A 19,517-nucleotide genomic window follows, 5' to 3' on the forward strand; every position below is an offset into this window, starting at 1 on the left:
CCGCTCAACATTTACCGTTGGGCGTGCCTCCTTTTGTATTTTTTTTTTCATTTCACATTTTTTTAATATATTGAAACATTTTTAAAAAATAAAAAAAAATATCAATACACTTAAAATTACTTTCTTAATCACTAAGTAAAAAAAAAATTTAATTTTTTTTTTTGTGACCAGCGGTCACTTTGAGGGGACAAATGGAAGGGGCATACTAGCATTTTTCCTTTGAGGGGGTAAATGAAAGTGGCATAGTAGCATTTTCCTTATCTAAAATCAATTTACTATTCAAACGTAGGAACCTCTGGTGGGTTTGAAATTTTAAGAATTTGTCTCTTCCATCAGTATTTGAAGGTGTTGATCTATTAATGAAAAGTGTTACTATGTATTCTAATTTATACTATTCATTTTATTTCTTTAATGTGGCACCACAATGTGGATTCACATGGCTTATTAAAAAAATGGTCGAAGAAATTAAAGATTTTAATTTTTTTAATATTTTCCGGTATTATTTTGTTTTGAATATATATTCTAAATTTTTTAATAAGGCACGTGTCACTACATCAAGAGGATAAAATAAGTGGTATAAATTAAGGGACATTACTCATTAATATTAGGGCTGATTGTTGGTTATGAGCTCGTAACAAGGAATTAGAAGATATCAACTAAAATTACTCATTTATGGAATGTGGTCAAGATACACAAAATTGTCAGTTCTATTATTGAAAATTATTTGCATGGTTTTAGGCTGTCAAAATTTTGCATAGTCTTTAAAAAAGTAAAACACATTAGGGATTATTATTTTTTTAATGATAGATTCTATTTTTGTTTTTTTGAAATATTATGCATGACTTTCACATTTTAAATTATATTTAATAGCACTATTTTATTATATTATTATGAAATTATTAATTAAAGACCCAATTATTGATAAAAAGATTTTAGTGGCTGCAACATGACGCATGAAGTGGTTAGCATTGAAATCTAGTGTAATGATATAAATAATCGTAGAGTATATAAGTGCTGTATAATTATTTAAAAAATTATAATTATTATTAAAAATTTATTTTTTTATTTGCACATCATCATTTTTCATAAATAAAACAAAGGGTGTGCATAGAATTTTTCAAGCAAATTTTGCTTAATGGTTTTCTTAGATTCTGTTTTTTAATCTAAATTTAAACTATCTCATTTTATTATTATAATTTTTTTAAATTTTTATATAAAATATAATATGCAATATAATCTTTTTAAATTTTTAAATAAAATTAATATTAAAAAATTATATTATAATAATATTTTATTTAATTTTTAACAAAATATCTGATTTTATCTTATTTAAACGGTAACCAAACCAGACGTTAATGCATCGGTTTGGTTCATTTGAAGCAATGAGTGTGCTATAAAGCGGCCATTCAAAAGATTGAAAAGAACCGGAAGGAAAAGAAGAACAAAGGACCCCAGTTGGTTTTTCTTCTCAAGTCGCGGCTCTGTTCGACTGAGAAGTAAAGTATATGCGCGGTTTAGGTTCTTAGCAGGAGTCTCCAATCACCTCGAATGGGAGAATCGGTCTCATTTTACTTTCCTTGTTCTCTTGAATTGAATTTCTTCCTTTTTTGGTCAGTTTTTTGTGTTTTTCTATTCATAGTGCTGGCCTTTTTCCTTTACAGGAAGAAGAAAGCGAAGAAGCTGTTCTGAGACGGTTGGAGGAGTCGGTGAATGCGTCTCCCGATGACCCCTCTCTTCATTTTGAACTTGTATTCCATCCTCCTAACTTCAATAATTCTGTTTGTAACAACGATTGTGTGTGCATGCGCGTATTTGTGCGCTTCTGATTAATGTCTTTTTCCTGTCGAATATTTATTTGAAAAAAGGGACTCTTGTTGTGGGAGAAAGGGGGAGAATCCGAGAAGGAGAAGGCGGCGGAGCACTTCGTGATATCGGCCAAACTAAACCCTCAAAACGCTGCGGCTTTCAGATTTCTTGGCCATTACTACGCCCAATTCTCCGTTGATGCCAAGCGGGCTCTCAAGTGTTATCAGAGAGCTGTCTCTCTAAACCCCGATGATTCACATTCCGGAGTACACTGCTCTTCTTCTTTTGATTTTCTTTATAATAGTTGTTCAGTTTCCTCATACTCATTCCCGTTTAAAAAAATTAAAACAAAAAATAGGAGTCTTTGTGTGATTTATTGGACAATGAAGGAAAGGAGAGTTTGGAGGTGTCTGTGTGCAGAGACGCTTCAGAAAAGTCGCCTAAGGCTTTTTGGGCATTTCGGAGACTGGGTTACGTGCAGCTTCATCAAAACAAATGGTCTGAAGCTGTACAGTGCCTTCAACATGCCATTCGGGGTTATCCTACCTGTGCTGATTTATGGCAAGTATGTCTACTACTCTATATTCCACTCATGCACACGCACGCTCACATGTTTCTATGTATGCATGCGCAAATCTATGTATATTTTCTATGTTCTCATTGATTTTGGTTGTGCTTTCTAAATGTCAATAAGACTTTTCTTGTTCTAGGCTCTGGGTCTTGCCTACCAGCGCTTGGGCAGGTTTACCGCTGCTATTAAGGTAGTTTCTTTCATTTTTATAGTCTCACTCTGTCACTGGTTCTTTGCATTTATTTATATTTCTTTTAGGATTTTGTTTTGAACTGCTTTGGGTCAAGGTGCTTGTGTCTTATTTCTTTTCATTTTTGCTTTTGCCCCTTTTTCTGGGTGTGGGATGGGTGGGCATCTTAAGAGTATGCTTGTTGTTAAGATCGGTACAACTTGTGGAACTTTGTGTTGTTGTTGTTGTTGTATTTTTTTTTTTTTTTTTTTTTTTTTTTTTTAAATTTCTCTGTTATACTCAAATCATATAAATTGTGTGCAACTAACCTTTTTTTATCGGTAAATTTGTGCTTGTAACTTATGAATACCGTGTTGCGGTTGTATGATTCTTGGTGCATAACTATATGACATTGAAACTTTTCTTGTGTTTGTTTTTTTTTTTTTTTTTCAACCTTTATATATTTTATCTGTACTTCAACGGTTGAATGTAGAATTTCTTATGTGTTCCAACAGTCTTATGGGCGAGCCATTGAATTGGACAGTACAAATATGTTTGCATTGGTTGAAAGTGGAAACATATTTTTGACTCTCAGTTCCTTTAAAAAGGTAAGTTTCGTTTATAAAAATCAGGTCCTGTTCATCATACTTGATTTTGGTTATCAAATCTCAGCCTTTTTATTGTTTGTGTTCATTTTAGTGCTATGCCATTGTGCTTCACAACTTGGTCTGTTTATAATATTTTTTTTTTTTATAAGTGAAAGATTGCATTAATAAGAATACACATAGCTCAAATACACGGGATATACAAGAGGTAACACCTAGTTAGGAGGAAGAAATGGAAACAAAAAAATCATGAAAGTTAACCCCAAGGGGTTGGCCCAAGTGGTGAAGGCTTTGGTCTTGGGGTATTCTCTCTTCAAGGTTCAAGGTTCAATACCTCATGGGTGCAAACAATTCTTTGGGGCCACACCCCTTGGTGAAAAGCCAGCGATTTAACCAGTTTCGTGTAGGGAAACTTCCTAGGGTGTGGTGCACGGGATTGAAATTTACTTTGCAGGGGTGGGTCCGAAGGGCCCTACCTTAGAGAGGTTCCCCGACATTAAAACAAAAGAAAATCATGAAAGTCTAGGCCATTGAAATCTACTGCTTTAGCCCATAGAATAAAGTTTTAACAAAGGACAATCTAATCTCCTCCAATGAGCACTCCTTATCTTGAGAAGCCTGATCATTTCATTCCTTCCATAGGCACCATAGAATGCCAATTGGAACAATCTTCCTACAACAATGATTTGTGGGATACTACCCAAGTTCGTCCTTCTGGCTAGAAGCTCGATCACAGTAGCAAGCATGACCCAAGCTAGCTCTAACCTTTTGAAAACATAATCCCATAACGCTCTTGCAACCTCACAATGAAGTAGAAGATGATCCACAGTCTCACCACTCTTTTTGCGCATACATCAGTCCACAAAAATCACTTGAGAAGAGCCCAATTGAATACCCTCAAATTTCTAATTTCCAGCCCACCTGTAGAGAGAGCATACCTTATCCCACTTGACCAGGTGGAGTTTGAATTCATCCTCCAACCCACTCCAAAGGAAATTATGATGGTGTTTCTCAATTTGGATCGTATAGCTTAGTGAGTGGTGTGTACAAGATCATCTCTAAAGTGCTAGCGAACTGGCTTAGTGAGGTGGTATGAAAGATTATCACTAAGCCTCAAAATGCTTTTGTTAAAAGTTGGCAAACCCTTGATGCAGTTCTTATTGCGAACGAGTGTGTCGATAGTAGAATGAAGGAAGGTGTTACTGGGATCAGTTGCAAGCTAGACATAGACAAGGCATACGATCATGTTAACTAGGATTTATTACTCTATCTTCTTGGGAGATATGCGGTTCTTATTGCGAATGAGTGTGGATAGTAGAATGAAGGAAGGTGTTACTGGGATCAGTTGCAAGCTAGACATAGACAAGGCATACGATCATGTTAACTAGAATTTATTACTCTATCTTCTTGGGAGATGTGGTTTCAGTGTGAGGTGGAGGTCATGGATATGATGGTGTATATCAATGGCTAAATTCTTTGTATTGATAAATGGTAGCCCAGCTGGCTTCTAGTTCACGAGACTTGAGACAAGGTGATCCGTTGTCGCCATTATTGTTTGTTGTTGTGATGGAGGGTCTAGGTAGGATGATTTCGGATTTGACTCGTAATGGCATGTCGAACGGTTTTTCGGTTGGAAATCTGGAGAGGGGCATTACTAATATATCTCATATATTGTTTTTAGATGAACTCTTATCCTTTGTGATGTAGATCAGAATCAGGTGTGGACTTTGAAGGCGATGCTTCTTTGTTTTGAAGCAGCGTTTGGATTAAAAGTGAATTTTGACAAGTTCGAGATGGTACCAATTGGAGTGGTGCCTAATTTATAGAAACTGGCTCGTTCGTTAGGTTGCAAGGTAGCTTCCCTCCCATTGACGTATCTGGGTCTTCCATTAAGGGTAGGGGCAAGATCGTCCCTCCTTTGGGAGCTAGTGATTGAGAAAATAGAGAGAAGGTTAGGGAGTTAGAAGAGAATGCACTTGTTGAAAGGAGGAAGGCTCACATTGATCAAGAGTACCCTTTCTAACCTTCCTACTTATTTTCTCTCTTTTTCCTATTCTAGCAAGAGTAGCAAGCCGAATTGAGAAACTACAAAGCGACTTTTTGTGGGGTGGTTTGGAGGAAGAGTTCAAATACCATCTGGTCAAGTGGGAAATGGTGTGTCGTCCTATATCCAATGGTGGTTTGGGTATTAAAAATGTGAGGACTTTCAATCGGGCACTTCTCGGTAAATGGTTGTGGAGATATATTCGGGAACCGAAAGCCTTGTGGCTAGGGGTGATTGGGTGCAAATATTTTTTTTTTGGGGCCGGGGGGGGGGGGGGGGGGTGTTGGTGTACTAAAGAAGCTAGAGGAGTTGATGGAGTGGGGTTGTGGAAACATATCAGAAAATGTTGGATGGTCTTTCTTTGGCACACCTGCTTTCAGTTGGGGGGTGGAACCAGGATTAAATTCTGGTAAGATATTTGGTGTGTTGTTGCGACTTTACAAGAGTTATTTCCCTCTCTTTTCAAATTGCCAGCTTCAAAGAGGCTTCAGTGGCAGATGTTATGGGAATATCGGGTGGGCAATTTTATTGGAAAATCAATTTTAGCATGGTTGCGCAAGATTGGGAGATGAATAGTTTTGTGGATTTTTACAGTCTCGTGTACTCTGTGAAGCCAAGTAATCTACAAGAAGACGGGTTGTAGTGGGTCCCTAACCGGAATGGAGTGTTCTCGGTTCGCTCCTTCTATAATGCTCTCTCTCAAGATTCCAACAGTCGGTTCCCTTGGAAAAGGATATGGAGACATAAGGCGCCTCCTCAAGTCTTTGTGTGGACAACCGCTTTGGGTAAGATTTTCACAATTGATAATTTGAGGAAAATGAGGATTATCATAGCAGATTGGTGCTATATGTGTGGGGGAGGGGGTGAGTTGGTAGATCATCTTTTGCTACGTTGTGAGATTTCACGGGCTTCGTGGGATGAGGTGCTTGGTAGAGTAGAGTTGGGTTGGGCCATGTCGGGGACTGTGGTGACAGTCTTGGTCTGCTGGCCCAACATAGGAGGTCTATCCCAGATATCAGTGGTTTGGAGGATGATCCCACTGTGCATCATGTGGTGTTTATGACAGGAGCGGAACGCGCGGACATTTGAAGACAAGGAGTGATCGCTAGAGGAGTTGTTGGCTTTATTTTTTAGTATGCTTTGTAATTGGGCCATAGCTGTTGATTTCAATGGAATGGTCCTTCATGATTTCCTTGTCTCTCTTGTGCATGCCTAAAAGGGCTGTTTCTTGTATATACTGGGCTAGACCTATTCTTTGAGTAATAAAGTTTTGTTTACCTATAAAAAAAAAAAAAAAAAAAAAAAAGGATTGCCAAACTTTCTGGAATTGAGAACAAAGATAAAAAAATGAGTTGGTAAATTGGACGGAGTGCTCTTAATTAGTGTGGTCCTACTACCTTTCAACAAATACAGTCTCTTCCAACCTGCCAATCTATGTTCAATTTTCTCAATTACTTCATCCTATATAGATTTAGCCTTGAAAGCGGCCCCCAAAGGAAGGCCCATGTATTTCTTGGGAAAGGAGACCTTACATTCAAGAGTGTTAGCATCAATCAGATATTGCGAACGTTTTAAACTGGAACTAACTTTGACTTAGATAAGTTCACTTTCAAACTAGACACAACTTCAAAGCAAAGCTGGAGTGCCCTTAAAGCACAAATATAGTTTTATTTTGTTTCACAAAATATCAAAGTATCATCTGCAATCAACAAATGAGAAATGTTAACTGTACCTTGATTGGTGTCACCAACTGAAAATCCAGCCTTAAAGCCATTGTCAACCCTAGCGAATATCATTATACTAAGCGCCTCCATAACAATGACAAAAAGAACTGGGGACAAAGGATCCTTAGACCTCAAGAGCTATTAAAGAAGCCTACTGGACTGCCATTCACCAAAACTTAGAACCTTGCTGTAGATATGCAGCACCTAATCCAAGAGAAACCTCTCTCCCTAAATCCACACCTCCCAAGCAACTATAGTAGGAAGTCCCAGTTAACGTGATCATAAGCCTTCTCGATACCCAACTTGCATAAAATACCCAGATCACCTGATTTTAATCTACTATCTAGACATTCATTGGCTATTAGTATTGAATCTAGTATTTGTCTTCCCCATACAAATGCATTTGAAATAATCCTCCCCAAGACCTCCCTTAGGCGGTTTGCTATAACCTTGGAGATAATCTTATACACCTCATTTACAGGACTCGATAATTGCTAACATTCAAAGCCCTAACCTTATTGGGAATAAGCGCAATAAAAGTAGCTTTGAGGCTTTTCTCAAACTTCCCAACCGAGAAGAATTCTTGGAATACTTCATTAAGGCCCTGCTTGGATTTAGTGTTGATGTCAACTCATCTCATTTAATTATTACAATTTTCTCAAATTCTCACACAAAATATAATAAAAAATTCAAAATTTTCAAATTTCAAAACAATAATAATATTACAAAATAATATTCTAACAATATTTTATTCAATTTTCAACTTTCATCTTAATTTATTTGATCTCAACTCACTATCCAAACAACACCTAATTCATTTCTTCTCAACTTCCAACATGATTGGAAGAAACCCATAGAAAATTCGTCAGGGCCAGGTGCTTTGTCTTTGACCATCCTTCTCACCACTTCATGAACTTCTGTCTCCTCAAAGGCCAAAGAGCACTCTGCTGCTCAATGGTCTCAAAGGCTAACCCACCAAGCTTTGGCCTCCACACCACCTGCTCGGTAAGCAGCTGTTCAAAAAAACCAGCAACATGCTTTTTAATCGCAGGAAACTCCGTGGAAACGGCTCCATCTATATTCAACATCTCAATAGTATTAGTTCTCCTATGGGATTTGGCCACACTATGGAAAATCTTTGTACTTCAATCTCATTCTTTCGACCACATCTATGTTCAACTTCGTGCTGCTATGTTCGACAATAGCACATGCTAGCACCTAATTATCTGTTGACATTATGATGGCTTTGGCATTGGACACCGTTTGTATTACTTGGTTCATTGCTGTCTTTAGCGATTATAGTTGGCGGTTTATGGTTTTAGAGAAATCTGGAAACTGGAAATTTCATGACATCAGCAAATTTGGATTTCGTAGGTCAGTTTGAAAGGGATAGCTACCATCAAAAGTTTGAGAAAAATCTTGGGTGTACAGGTTTCAAAACGGTAATGAGGGAAAATATGTGGTTTGGGAATCAAAGGAAGGAAAGAAAGAAAAATATGATGGCTATTCTAAGTTTAGTGAAAAGTATATGAATAGCAACATGGATGGTAATTAGGAAAAGAGAAGTAGGGAAAGAAAGAAAGCTTACACTAGGACACACAGGATGTCTTAAAAAAAAATTCTTATTAAAAAAAACTGAATTCTTTTACTTACAAAAAAAACTCAATTCTTTTTATTCAAATGTGAATTATTTGACTATAATGACAAATATATATGTCCATTCTAACACAACCCTTCCTAATTGGATTAGGGCTTGTTTCTTTATTAGTGAGCAAATTCCTAATTTGAACTGCTTAAAGCCCACACATAAAAGCTTATAGATTAATTCTTTTTATTTTCTTGTTAGAAGATAATAGTTGTCTCATGAATTATATAAGACAATTAATAAGAAAATAAAAGCCAAGGACAACATTTATGACCAAAAACTAGCAATTGAAGGATTAAAGAACTATCTAAAAAATTTATTAAAACAAATTATAACAGAAGATAAAATATCATTGGCCTTGTTAATTATCATGGAAACCTGTTTTGGATAAAAGAGCTTATTTTTTGGTTTTGCATTAGTTTAAGGCTTCCCAAAGAGGATGCTATCTTTTTACCTATGCATTGGCTGCACCATCAAGTTTAGAAACTGAACCACATACTATTCCAGAAATCAGCATGAGTTGATAACTTACGAAGTGCAAGAGATGGTCATAGTATCATTTTATACATAACTGGCCAATGACATTTAATGTGAAATTGATGGTCAACTTCCATGAAATAGGATAGTGCATGGAAATATAAATTTATTTTAATTTAAAGTCCAATCGCTTTTTTTATTACAACATTCTGTGTGAAATTTCATGTATGTGGCCTTTCTGCATTAAGGGAGTTGAGCAGTTTCGGCAAGCTCTAGAGATTTCACCTCAGAGTGTGTCTGCACAATATGGGCTTGCATCTGGGCTACTTGGTTTGGCAAAGGAATGTGTTAATTTGGGGGCATTCAGATGGGGAGCTTCGTTATTAGAGGTTAGTTGTCTTTAAATTCTACAAAACTTATCTATACCAGTATGTCAAAAGACAAACATTTTCAACATGATTGCAGGAGGCATCTACTGTTGCAATAGCAAGTACTCATTTGGCTGGAAATATATCATGTATTTGGAAGTTGCATGGTGATATTCAGGTATAATCAATTGGTTTGACCCTGGATTTTCCCCATTGGTACAATTTGTAGAACATGGTTCTATTCTTCTAAGATGTTTACCAATTCATGTATGATTTTCTGGGATGACTTACTTATTTATATGCTCTTTTGTTAGCTTGCATATGCCAAGTGTTTTCCCTGGACAGAGGAAAGCCAGGGTTTAGAACTTGATGCGGAAACCTTTAACACTTCCATCCTTTCCTGGAAGCGGACTTGCTGTTTAGCTACCGGAGCTGCAAAATGTTCTTATCAGCGGGCTCTGCACCTGGCCCCATGGCAAGCTAACATTTATTCTGATATTGCAATAACTGCAGATCTGATATATTCTTTGGATAAGTGTTCTGGGAACAACTTAACTGCTTGGTATGATCTTGGTGTATTTGGCTCTTATGTAGGTGATTCCATGTTGCCATAGATTTGCTCTCATAACTTGATGTCCTTTTTTATAGGAAACTGTCGGAGAAGATGGCTTTGGGGGCCTTGTTACTTGAGGGTGACAATTGTGAGTTTTGGGTGGCCTTGGGATGTCTTTCTGGCCATAATGCATTGAAACAACATGCCTTAATCAGGGGATTGCAATTGGATGTTTCTCTAGCTATGGGTTGGGCATACTTGGGGAAGGTATTGTCTATTATGATAGTTTCTTATTTTCATGTTATTAGTAGTTTTTATTGTATTTTATTGTATTTTGGTATGCTGTTACATCTGTTTGAAAGATATTTAATGTGTTGAATTCATTTATTTTACGATGTGATAACTTAAGAAGTTCTGTTTTGGTGGGTGGGGCTGTGTATCCAGGCTTCACGTCCCAGGGATGGGTTTGAGGGCCCTGCATTGGGAAGGTTCCTAGTCATCAAAAAGTGATTTACTCGAGAAGAGGATGTGCTGTTATGCATTAGATGTCATTTTGTTGTCATATCCTGTAGAACACTATGTGAGCAGCTTTCAATCATATGCCAGACCCTAATTTAATATAATTATTAAATTAAAAAAAAGTCAAATTAGACATATGACCTTAAGGCAAACCAAATAGTCAAAAAAAAAAAAAAAAAAAATCCAACTGTATGTGTTATAATTTACCCAACCCGCTGCCATTCCTTCTCACAAAGTTCAGTCACATTTCTGTAGCTTTAACTTATTCTTGATACATTGCTGAAGAGTCGCCAATGCACTCATTCATGCAAGTGAAGGTCCTATACATAGATTCATTTTATGGGGTCCGTATTGTGTTGAAAGCTTCTTTAAATATATCGTTTAAGGTCAATGTTTCATCTGGGAATATAATTCCATGCTCAATTGCTATTTTATGGTAACCTCTCAAGTAAGCTGTGAAAACCGAGCACACTGGCTGAGGGCTTATAAATCAAGGTGTGACCCTAATTTTTTTGCCAGTCTTACTTGCCCTTCTTCATGGTATACCATAAATTACAGCAATATGGAAGATGGTTCCCATGTGCCTCTTGTGGTGCAACTGGAGGGAAATGAATGATCAGAACTTCGAAGACAAGGAACATTTGCTAGAGGAACTCAGGAGATTCTTTTTCAATTTTTTTTTCTGGTCAATGGATTTAGATTTTAATGGGCTAATGTTCATGATTTCGTTGTATCTCTTTCTTCTTCCTAGCTAGGTGTTTTCTCTTGCATACACCCTGTGTACTTGGCTATGCTTATTAATATTAATTTTACTAAAAAAACTCTATTAGACATGAGAAGAGTACCATTGCTTGGTGCATCATACGGTATAATAAAAGATATTGATCGCAGTTTGGGAAGTCCTATATTTTCAAATAAAGGTACAAATTTTTGCTTTTTACAGTTTTATCGGAAAGAGGGTGCAAACCAATTGGCAAAACAAGCATTTGATTGTGCTAGAAGTATAGATCCTTCGCTTTCATTACCATGGGCAGGCATGGCCGCTGATTTTCATGCTAGGTATTCTTAATATCATATGGGGTTTTTTTTTTTTTTTTTGGGGGGGGGGGGGTGTTATCATCTTCATTTGGTCGGTGAACATTGGTATGTAAAATGCATGATTAATTTAGATTTTTTGCTGAACAGTTCTTTCTAACAACGAGATGTATGTCATTCTATAGGGGTCTTGCACCAGATGAGGCTTTTGAGGGTTGCTTAAGAGCTGTGCAGACAATTCCTGTAAGTTTTTCGTCCTGTAAAAAGGGCTTGATGGACTAAATTTACATGATTTTCTTGTATTTTTTTTTTCGCATAGTAGGTGTCTCTCGTGCATCTTCCTGTGTACTCAGGTTGTGCCTTTTGTATTATTTAATAAATAATATTTTTTTCTTATAAAAAAGCTTGATTCCTGTGCAGCTTGCACAGTTCCAAATTGGTCTTGCAAAGCTTGCTCTGTTGTCAGGACATCTCTCATCTTCACAGGTTTGACCACCTCTGATTAATCAGCTGTAGGAGTAGCAAATGTTTTACGTTGTTCTAAAACAAGAGCTCATGAGTTGCATGCTTTAAAAAGTGTCAATTTACACCACCATCAAAAACCATGACAGGTTTTTGGAGCTATCAAGCAGGCTGTGCAGCATGCACCTCACTTTCCTGAATCACATAATTTACATGGGCTGGTTTGTGAGGCACGATTTGATTATCAATCTGCTGTTGCTGCTTATCGATTGGCACGCTGTGCAATCAGCAGTGTTTCAGCTATTGTCCCAAAGTCTCATACCAGAGATATATCACTTAATTTGGCAAGATCTCTTTGTAAGGTAGACATGTTGGACCTTGTTTTTGCTGCTCGTTGTTGTGGATATCTGACTCAAAATAACTTGCAATCATAGTAATAATTATCTTGTTATCCATTTTATCTCCGGGTCACTAGCTAACACCTTCATATGGTGCAGGCAGGGAATGCTCAAGATGCTTTGCAGGAATGTGAGAATTTGAAGAAAGAAGGTTTGACGGGTTTTGTTAAATTGTATGTTAGAAGATGTATCTTTTTCACTTAGCTGATATATCATATACTTGTTGTTTAAGGTATGCTTGACACGGAGGGTTTGCAAATATATGCTTTCTCTTTATGGCAACTTGGCAAATGTGACTTGGCCCTTTCCGTGGTGAGAAGTCTGGCAGTGAGTATTTCTACCATGAAACAGACATCTGTGGCCGCCCCTGTTGGTTTCATATGTAGAATGCTATATTTCATGTCTGGAGTGGATTCAGTAATCAGTAATATCCTGGAAATGCCAAAGGAACTCTTTCAGAATTCAGGAATTAGTTTTATAGTGTCTGCTATTAATGCTCTTGATCAAATTAATCGGCTAGAGTCAGTTGTCTCAAGCAGCCGATCAGTTCTTAGTTCTCATGAAGAGATCACTGGAATGCACTTTTTGATAGCACTTGGTAAACTCGTGAGTTTCTTATTCCATCTGTTGGATTAAACCTTCTACACTGACTTGGTCTTTTCTATTTATTTTTATTTGTTTACTCTTTTTATAATTTATGGGATGGCTTATCAATTAGATTGCACATGCTTTTGGGTTGTGCAGATCAGACATGGGACAGAGTTCTGTCTTGGATTTCAGAGCGGAGTTGCTCATCTTAAAAAATGTCTTCACAAGTTCCCTAACAGTATTTTGTTGAGGTACATCTAATATTCAGCGATTAAGGGTGCTTTGATTTTAGACCTGTCCTGGGTTTAGTGACTGCGATCTGAGTACCATATTCACTCTTTGTTCATCTTGGTCTAATTCTTATTGAGTCGACTCCTTAAGTGTCTACAACTTTTCTGCAACCTGATGGTCTGAAAAGTTGTTGATCCATTAATCATACCTATGATCCAGAAAACTAGTAACAAAAATTCTTGGACAAAACTAGTACACACTGCACTCACACACTCATTAGCACTTCATTACTGCGGTCTTAGTTTTCGGCTATATGGTAGTTATCTATTATAATGATTTATGCAAGTCTTAATTTTGGCCCCAAACGACTTATGAATAACTAAATTATGTATTACAGTGGAGTTTATATTTTGAGGCCATTGCCCAGTAAATAGATTTCACAAACTATATATTTTTTCATTCATGCATGCTAAGATGCTAATAAAGAAAGCTCATCTATCTTCAACTTATGGGAACTTCTGTAGAATTCTTGTAAGAACTTGTAGCTAAATCAAGAAATGTAGTGCATCAGAAAACAAAGTTGAGAATTAAAAAAGAAAATTTAGTATTCAAAGTCGTTCACGACGGCAACTTGATGAAATCTTCTTTTCACTTTGTATGGATCAAATTTGATGTATGTTCTAATCCTTTTGTTTTCTCTATTCTAGGAGCTTCTGATGGCATCCTTATATTGGCTATAATTGTTTTTTGAAGACGAGCGAACCACCCCACGTTCCCTTTAGGACTCACCCATGGAACCTAAACCCTTGGAAAGACTAGCATAGCAACCCATCGCCATGACCTCCCACTTAAATCGCAGTTTGATTGTGATATCCTATATGATAAGGATAATGGTAGGTGGTGTATGAAATCTCACATTGGTTGGGAAGAATAAGTTATTGCCCTTTATAAGGTTCCAATGAGGCTTCATTTATATCATTAACTAGTCCTTTTGGAGTATAGACCATGTGATTTGGGCCTTTCATTGGAGCGTTACAAATGGTATCAGAGCCAGGGTCCAACCAGAAATGTGGGACCTGAGTCGTGCCACCTACAACGGACAGGCTCGGTGAGGATGTCGGGAATTTAAGGGGGGAGCGGGGAGATTGTAATACCCCATATGATAAGGATCAGGGTAAGTGGTGTATGAGATCTCTACATTGCTTGTGAAGGAGAAGTTCTTGCTTTTTATAAGATTTTAATAGGGTTTCAATTGCATCATTGACTAGTCCTTTTAGAGTATAGGCCATATGGTTTGGGCCTTCCATTGGGGTGTTACATTGATCCAAGGGAGAATCAAACCTGTGACATGGGGCACATGCACACAAGTACCGAAAATTATCTTGCAAAACAACATAATGTATCATAACACAAAATCCTAGGCAGTTAAAAAAATATGCACATGAAACATGAATAAAGTATAGCGAATATAAGTAATTTTTTTTGGCTATAATTTAAAAAAAAAAAAAAAATTATATTGGCTATAATTTATTCATGTTTCACTTGGACATGAATTCCCAATCTTGGCTATAATTATATTGGCTATAATTCCCAATCTTGGGCTGCTCTACTAAAGGTGACATTCCATTTGACTTGGTCCCCTAAACGAATCATGAGATTTGCCACTGAAGCTTCTTGGTCACACGTTACTCAGAAAATGGATGGAAAAGAGTCCTTTAGAGCTTTCTCCCCACACCAAATGTCCCTTCAAAATTTTACACGAGTACCCTCCCCCACCACAAGTTTAGCATGCCGAGTAAACACCCCCCACCCTTGTCTTATGTGCTTCCAAACCCCCACACCATAGGTCCCATTCTCCTCTCTAGTACACAAACCCCCCCATAAGTTGCTGTGTTTGCAATCTACCACTAGTTTCCAAAGAGCTTTCGGTTCCATATTATATCACTAAAGCCATTTCCCAAATAGGGCCTGATTAAACGTTCTCAAGTTCTTTATCCCCAACCCACCTGGAGGAATTGGCCTGCACACCTTATCTCAGTTGATTAGATGAAACTTGAATTCATCCCTCATCCCACTGCATAAGAAATCACGATAGAGTTTTTCAATCCATGCTGCCATGCAAGCTAGAATTGGAAATAAAGACAGAAAATAAGTTAGTAAGTTAGAGAGAGTACTCTTGATTAGAGTCACCCGGCCTCCTTTAAACAAGTGAAACATGAATAAATTATAGTAGACAAGCTGTGGTGGAAACCTGTAGGTAAGGGTACCTTCTCGGTTCGCTCTTTCTATAAGTTCCTTACATTTTTATCAAATTATCATTTCCCATGGAGAAGATTGTGGAGGAATAAGGCGCCCCCCAAAGCACTCTTCTTCATTTGGACAACGGCCTTGGGTAAGATCTTGACAACCGATAATCAGTGAAAGCGCCGAGTAATTATTTCAAATTGGTGTTGTATGTGCAAGAAAGCTGGTGAAATAGTGGATCATCTCTTGCTATATTGTGAGACAGCTAGAGCTGTGTGGAGCGAAGTGTTCAGTCAAATAGAGTTAAACTGGGTGATGCCTACTACAGTGGTTGAGTTATTGGCCAACTGGAAAATTCCAGGTGGTGCTCCACAAATCAAAGCTGTGGAATATGGTCTCTATTTGAGTTATGTGGTGCATATGGCGAGAATGTAATGAACGGTCATTCGAAGATAAAGAGCGGACACTAGAGGAGCTTCGATTTTTATTTTTCCGTACCTTATTCCTTTGGGCTATAGCTGTAGATTTTAATGGTCTAAATTTGCATGATTTTCTTGTTTCCACTATTACAACCTAAATAGGTTTGATCTCTTATATACCATCTTGTGCACTTGGACTATGCCTATCCTTATTAATAATACCGTTTACTTATCAAGAAAAATTTATTCACGTTTCATGTGCATATTTTTTTAATTGCCTAGGATTTTGTGTTATGATACATTATGTTGTTTTGCAAACTTAATGATTATCTTTAGTGTTTATGTCCTCATTTTAGATTATCTTCTGACAAACTTTCTGGTAACAGGAACCTACTTGGTTATCTTCTGCTCTCTAGTACGGATTGGAATGATACTCATCTTGCAACTAGGTGCTGCAATGTAGATGCCCCAGACCTTGATTTTGACCTTCCAAATCAAGGTTTAAAATCAGCGAGTGAAATCCTTGGTGCCGGAGCAGTTGCTTGTTATGCGATAGGCAATAAGAACCCAAAGTTTTCTTTTCCAACATGTACATACCACTGCATGAATGAACCTGGAGCTATTCAACAGCTGCAAAAGTACCGTCATTTTCTATTATGCCTTTATATATTTTTCTGTTGCAATTTATCATTCTTCATAAAATTCTAAATGAAGCTACCTGTTTTTATGCGTTTCAAAATCAATATGATCTGGTTACTGTGCAGAAGATATTGTACTATTTTTGAGATGCGGGATATAATGTGATCAGTGAGATGATTGGCTTCACAAAGCTTTAGTAGATTCCTTGCTTTCTTGGAAGAATGTTGTTTTGCACCCAGGATTTCTCTTATATTTTTAGTTATTAGATCTTCCAAAAGAATATCTTGCTTAGAAGTCTTCAGCAAACCAGCTTATGGTTTCATTTATGATTTGTGCTTCTTAGTTTGTAATTAAATAAGCATGTGCGCTTCCCAGAGAAATATTTATACCCTGCTCTTTCTTTCATATGCCAGATGCTTCCATCGTGAACCCTGGAATCCTAATTTTCGGTACTTGCTTATACTCAATCTTCTACAAAAGGCACGCGAAGAGAGATTTCCTCATCATCTCTGTGTTATCCTTGAGCGGCTAATATATGTGGCACTTTCCAGTGGATTGTACTCAACGACAGACATGTCTTATAGAAACTACCAGCTTTTACTCTGTGCTTCTGAGATCAGCCTGCAAATTGGGAATAAAATTAGCTGCATCAACCATGCCAAAACTGCTTCAGTACTTTTGCTTCCTGATGCTTATCTATTCTTTTCACACTTACAATTGTGCCGTGCCTACGCTGCTGAAGGTGATATTAGAAATCTTCAGAAAGAGTATACAAGATGCTTGGAACTCAAGACAGATTATCAGATTGGTTGGATATGTCTGAAATTTATGGAAGCACGATATGATATGCAAACTGATTCAAACATTTTAGAACTGAGCTTCAGAGATTCCTCAAAAGAGAGGAATTATTCATGGAATATGTGGATGGCCATATTTAATATGGTGTGGGGTCTGATTTCTATATGGAACCAGGATTTCCTTTCTGCAGAAGAGTTTTTTGACCAAGCTTGTTCTTTGGCTGGTACTGAGAGCTGCTTTGTTTTCTGTCATGGTAACTAATCCATTTCAGATTCTGTTTTGTCATACTTTGTCTGCATTCATTTTTGCTACTGACTATTATGTTTTCTATTAATTGCGCTATGATAACTCATATGATAAGGATAAGGGTAGGTAGTGTATGGGATCTCACATTGCTTGAGAATGAGAAGTTCTTACTCTTTGTAAGGTTCCAATGGGCTCTAATTTAAAGATTGATTAGTCATTTTAGAGTATAGGCCATGTGATTTGGGTCTTCCATTGAAGCATTACAAATGGTATCAAAACCCATCCTAACTAGAAATGTGGTACTGGAGCCGTGCCACTATGATTGACTGTCTCAACAAGGATGTCAGGAATTTAAGGAGGGGAGATTGTGATAATCCATATGATAAGGAGAAGGTGGTGTATGAGATCCCATATTGATTGGGAATGAGAAGTACTTACTTTTTATAAGGTTCTAATGGGCTCCAATTGAAAGATTGACTAGTCCTTTTGGAATATAAGCCATGTGGTTTGAGCCTTCCATTGAAGCGTTAAATGCACTGTTCTAAACTCAAACAATTTTGACTAGAAAGATAACTTGACCATGAAACATGTTAAATTTAACATGCATGATCATGTTTACGTCATTTGGCCTAATAGGGTGCTGTTATCATGTTTCCCAGTTTTATCCTTATTGATGATCGGGACTCTTACCCTTCCCCTTTCGTGGAATATAATATTGTTTTTGTTTTGCTTCTTTCTATATTGAACTTCTTGGGTTAGGTGCTACCTGCATGGAGCTTGCCAGGCGGTTGTGTGGTTCACAGTTCCTATCACTTGCTATTAAGAGTCTCACCAAAGCTCAAGAAGCCTCTCTCGTTCCTCTGCCAATTGTCTCACTATTGCTGGCTCAGGCAGAGGGAAGCCTTGGTTCTAAAGAAAAGTGGGAGAGAAACCTCCGTCTTGAGTGGTTTTCTTGGCCACCAGGTATGTTTCCTCTGTGATGTACAGGAGTGTGATGCGGTGTTTATAATAATTAGGTGGACCCTTTCAAGGTGTAGGTTCAGTAGAAATATGCCATATAGCTTTTGAAATTAATTTCTAGACTCTTTTTTTTTGCATGCTACCCGTCTTCCCGGCTAACACCCTTTTCAGCTTATTAATAAGAGTTTTTGTACTTGTAAAAAAAAATGCTAGAAGAGAAAAAATTAACAATATGGGCATTGATGTCTTTCTTTAGACAACCTCCTCTTCTCCTTATATGTCATGCGGTGGTGGCCATATTGGCAATGTCATCTACATGAAATCCTGCCTGCAGTTAATAGTTATTTTGTGGTCTGTGTGTACTTGGCCACGCCTATTTTTAATAAAGCTCTTATTTACTGATAAAAAAAGTTAAATAGTTATTTTGGGATTAAATTTTCTGATGTGCTTTTGTGTTTCCACAGAAATGAGGCCCGCAGAACTCTTCTTTCAAATGCATCTGCTCGCAAGACAATCGAAATCAGCACCAAACTCTACATCCAACGTTGAGTTCTGTCAGAGTCCAGAGAGATGGGTACTCCGAGCAATTCATACCAACCCGTCTTGTGTCAGATATTGGAAGATTTTGCAGAAACTTATAGTATGATGCGTAGGAGGTAGGATATTAAGATTCCAACTTCATCACTACCCTCTAATTGAAAATTTCTCGGTTGCTCTCTATCTCCGCATAAAACTGTGTTGGAGAGGCGCGCTTAAACTCTAATTCCTCTAGACTATGTAATCTTACCGATTCCCATCTCTATATGGATTGGGTATAGTACATTTACTTTAGCATGCTGCTGTAAAAAAATAGGGTTTTAGTCATCGCGGAATGTTAGGAATTTGTGACATTAACTCATTTATTTACTCATTTACATTCTGTGAGCAAATGTTACCGTGCTGATGAATTTGGTTTTTTAGTCTCGTTGTTAGACTAATGTCATTAATATTTTAATACATATTTTTAGCTACTGCCA

General features: G+C 37.3%; 1 protein-coding gene across 1 annotated transcript; it reads left to right on the forward strand.

Annotated features, from left to right (window-relative positions):
* Window positions 1–1,365: 1,365 nt before the first annotated feature.
* On the forward strand, window positions 1,366–19,460 carry LOC122318063 (tetratricopeptide repeat protein SKI3). Its single transcript, XM_043135193.1, has 21 exons — window positions 1,366–1,560; window positions 1,662–1,748; window positions 1,866–2,072; window positions 2,165–2,371; window positions 2,517–2,567; window positions 3,062–3,154; window positions 9,290–9,430; window positions 9,507–9,587; window positions 9,724–9,971; window positions 10,058–10,229; window positions 11,425–11,540; window positions 11,702–11,759; window positions 11,937–12,002; window positions 12,128–12,340; window positions 12,476–12,527; window positions 12,609–12,982; window positions 13,121–13,215; window positions 16,245–16,496; window positions 16,911–17,548; window positions 18,301–18,504; window positions 18,966–19,460. The coding sequence occupies exons 1-21, from the start codon at window positions 1,549–1,551 to the stop codon at window positions 19,145–19,147; spliced, it is 3,549 nt and encodes a 1,182-aa protein (XP_042991127.1). The 5' UTR covers window positions 1,366–1,548; the 3' UTR covers window positions 19,148–19,460.
* Window positions 19,461–19,517: the final 57 nt, after the last annotated feature.

This window comes from Carya illinoinensis, chromosome 8 (assembly GCF_018687715.1).
Source record: "Carya illinoinensis cultivar Pawnee chromosome 8, C.illinoinensisPawnee_v1, whole genome shotgun sequence".
NCBI lineage: Eukaryota > Viridiplantae > Streptophyta > Magnoliopsida > Fagales > Juglandaceae > Carya > Carya illinoinensis.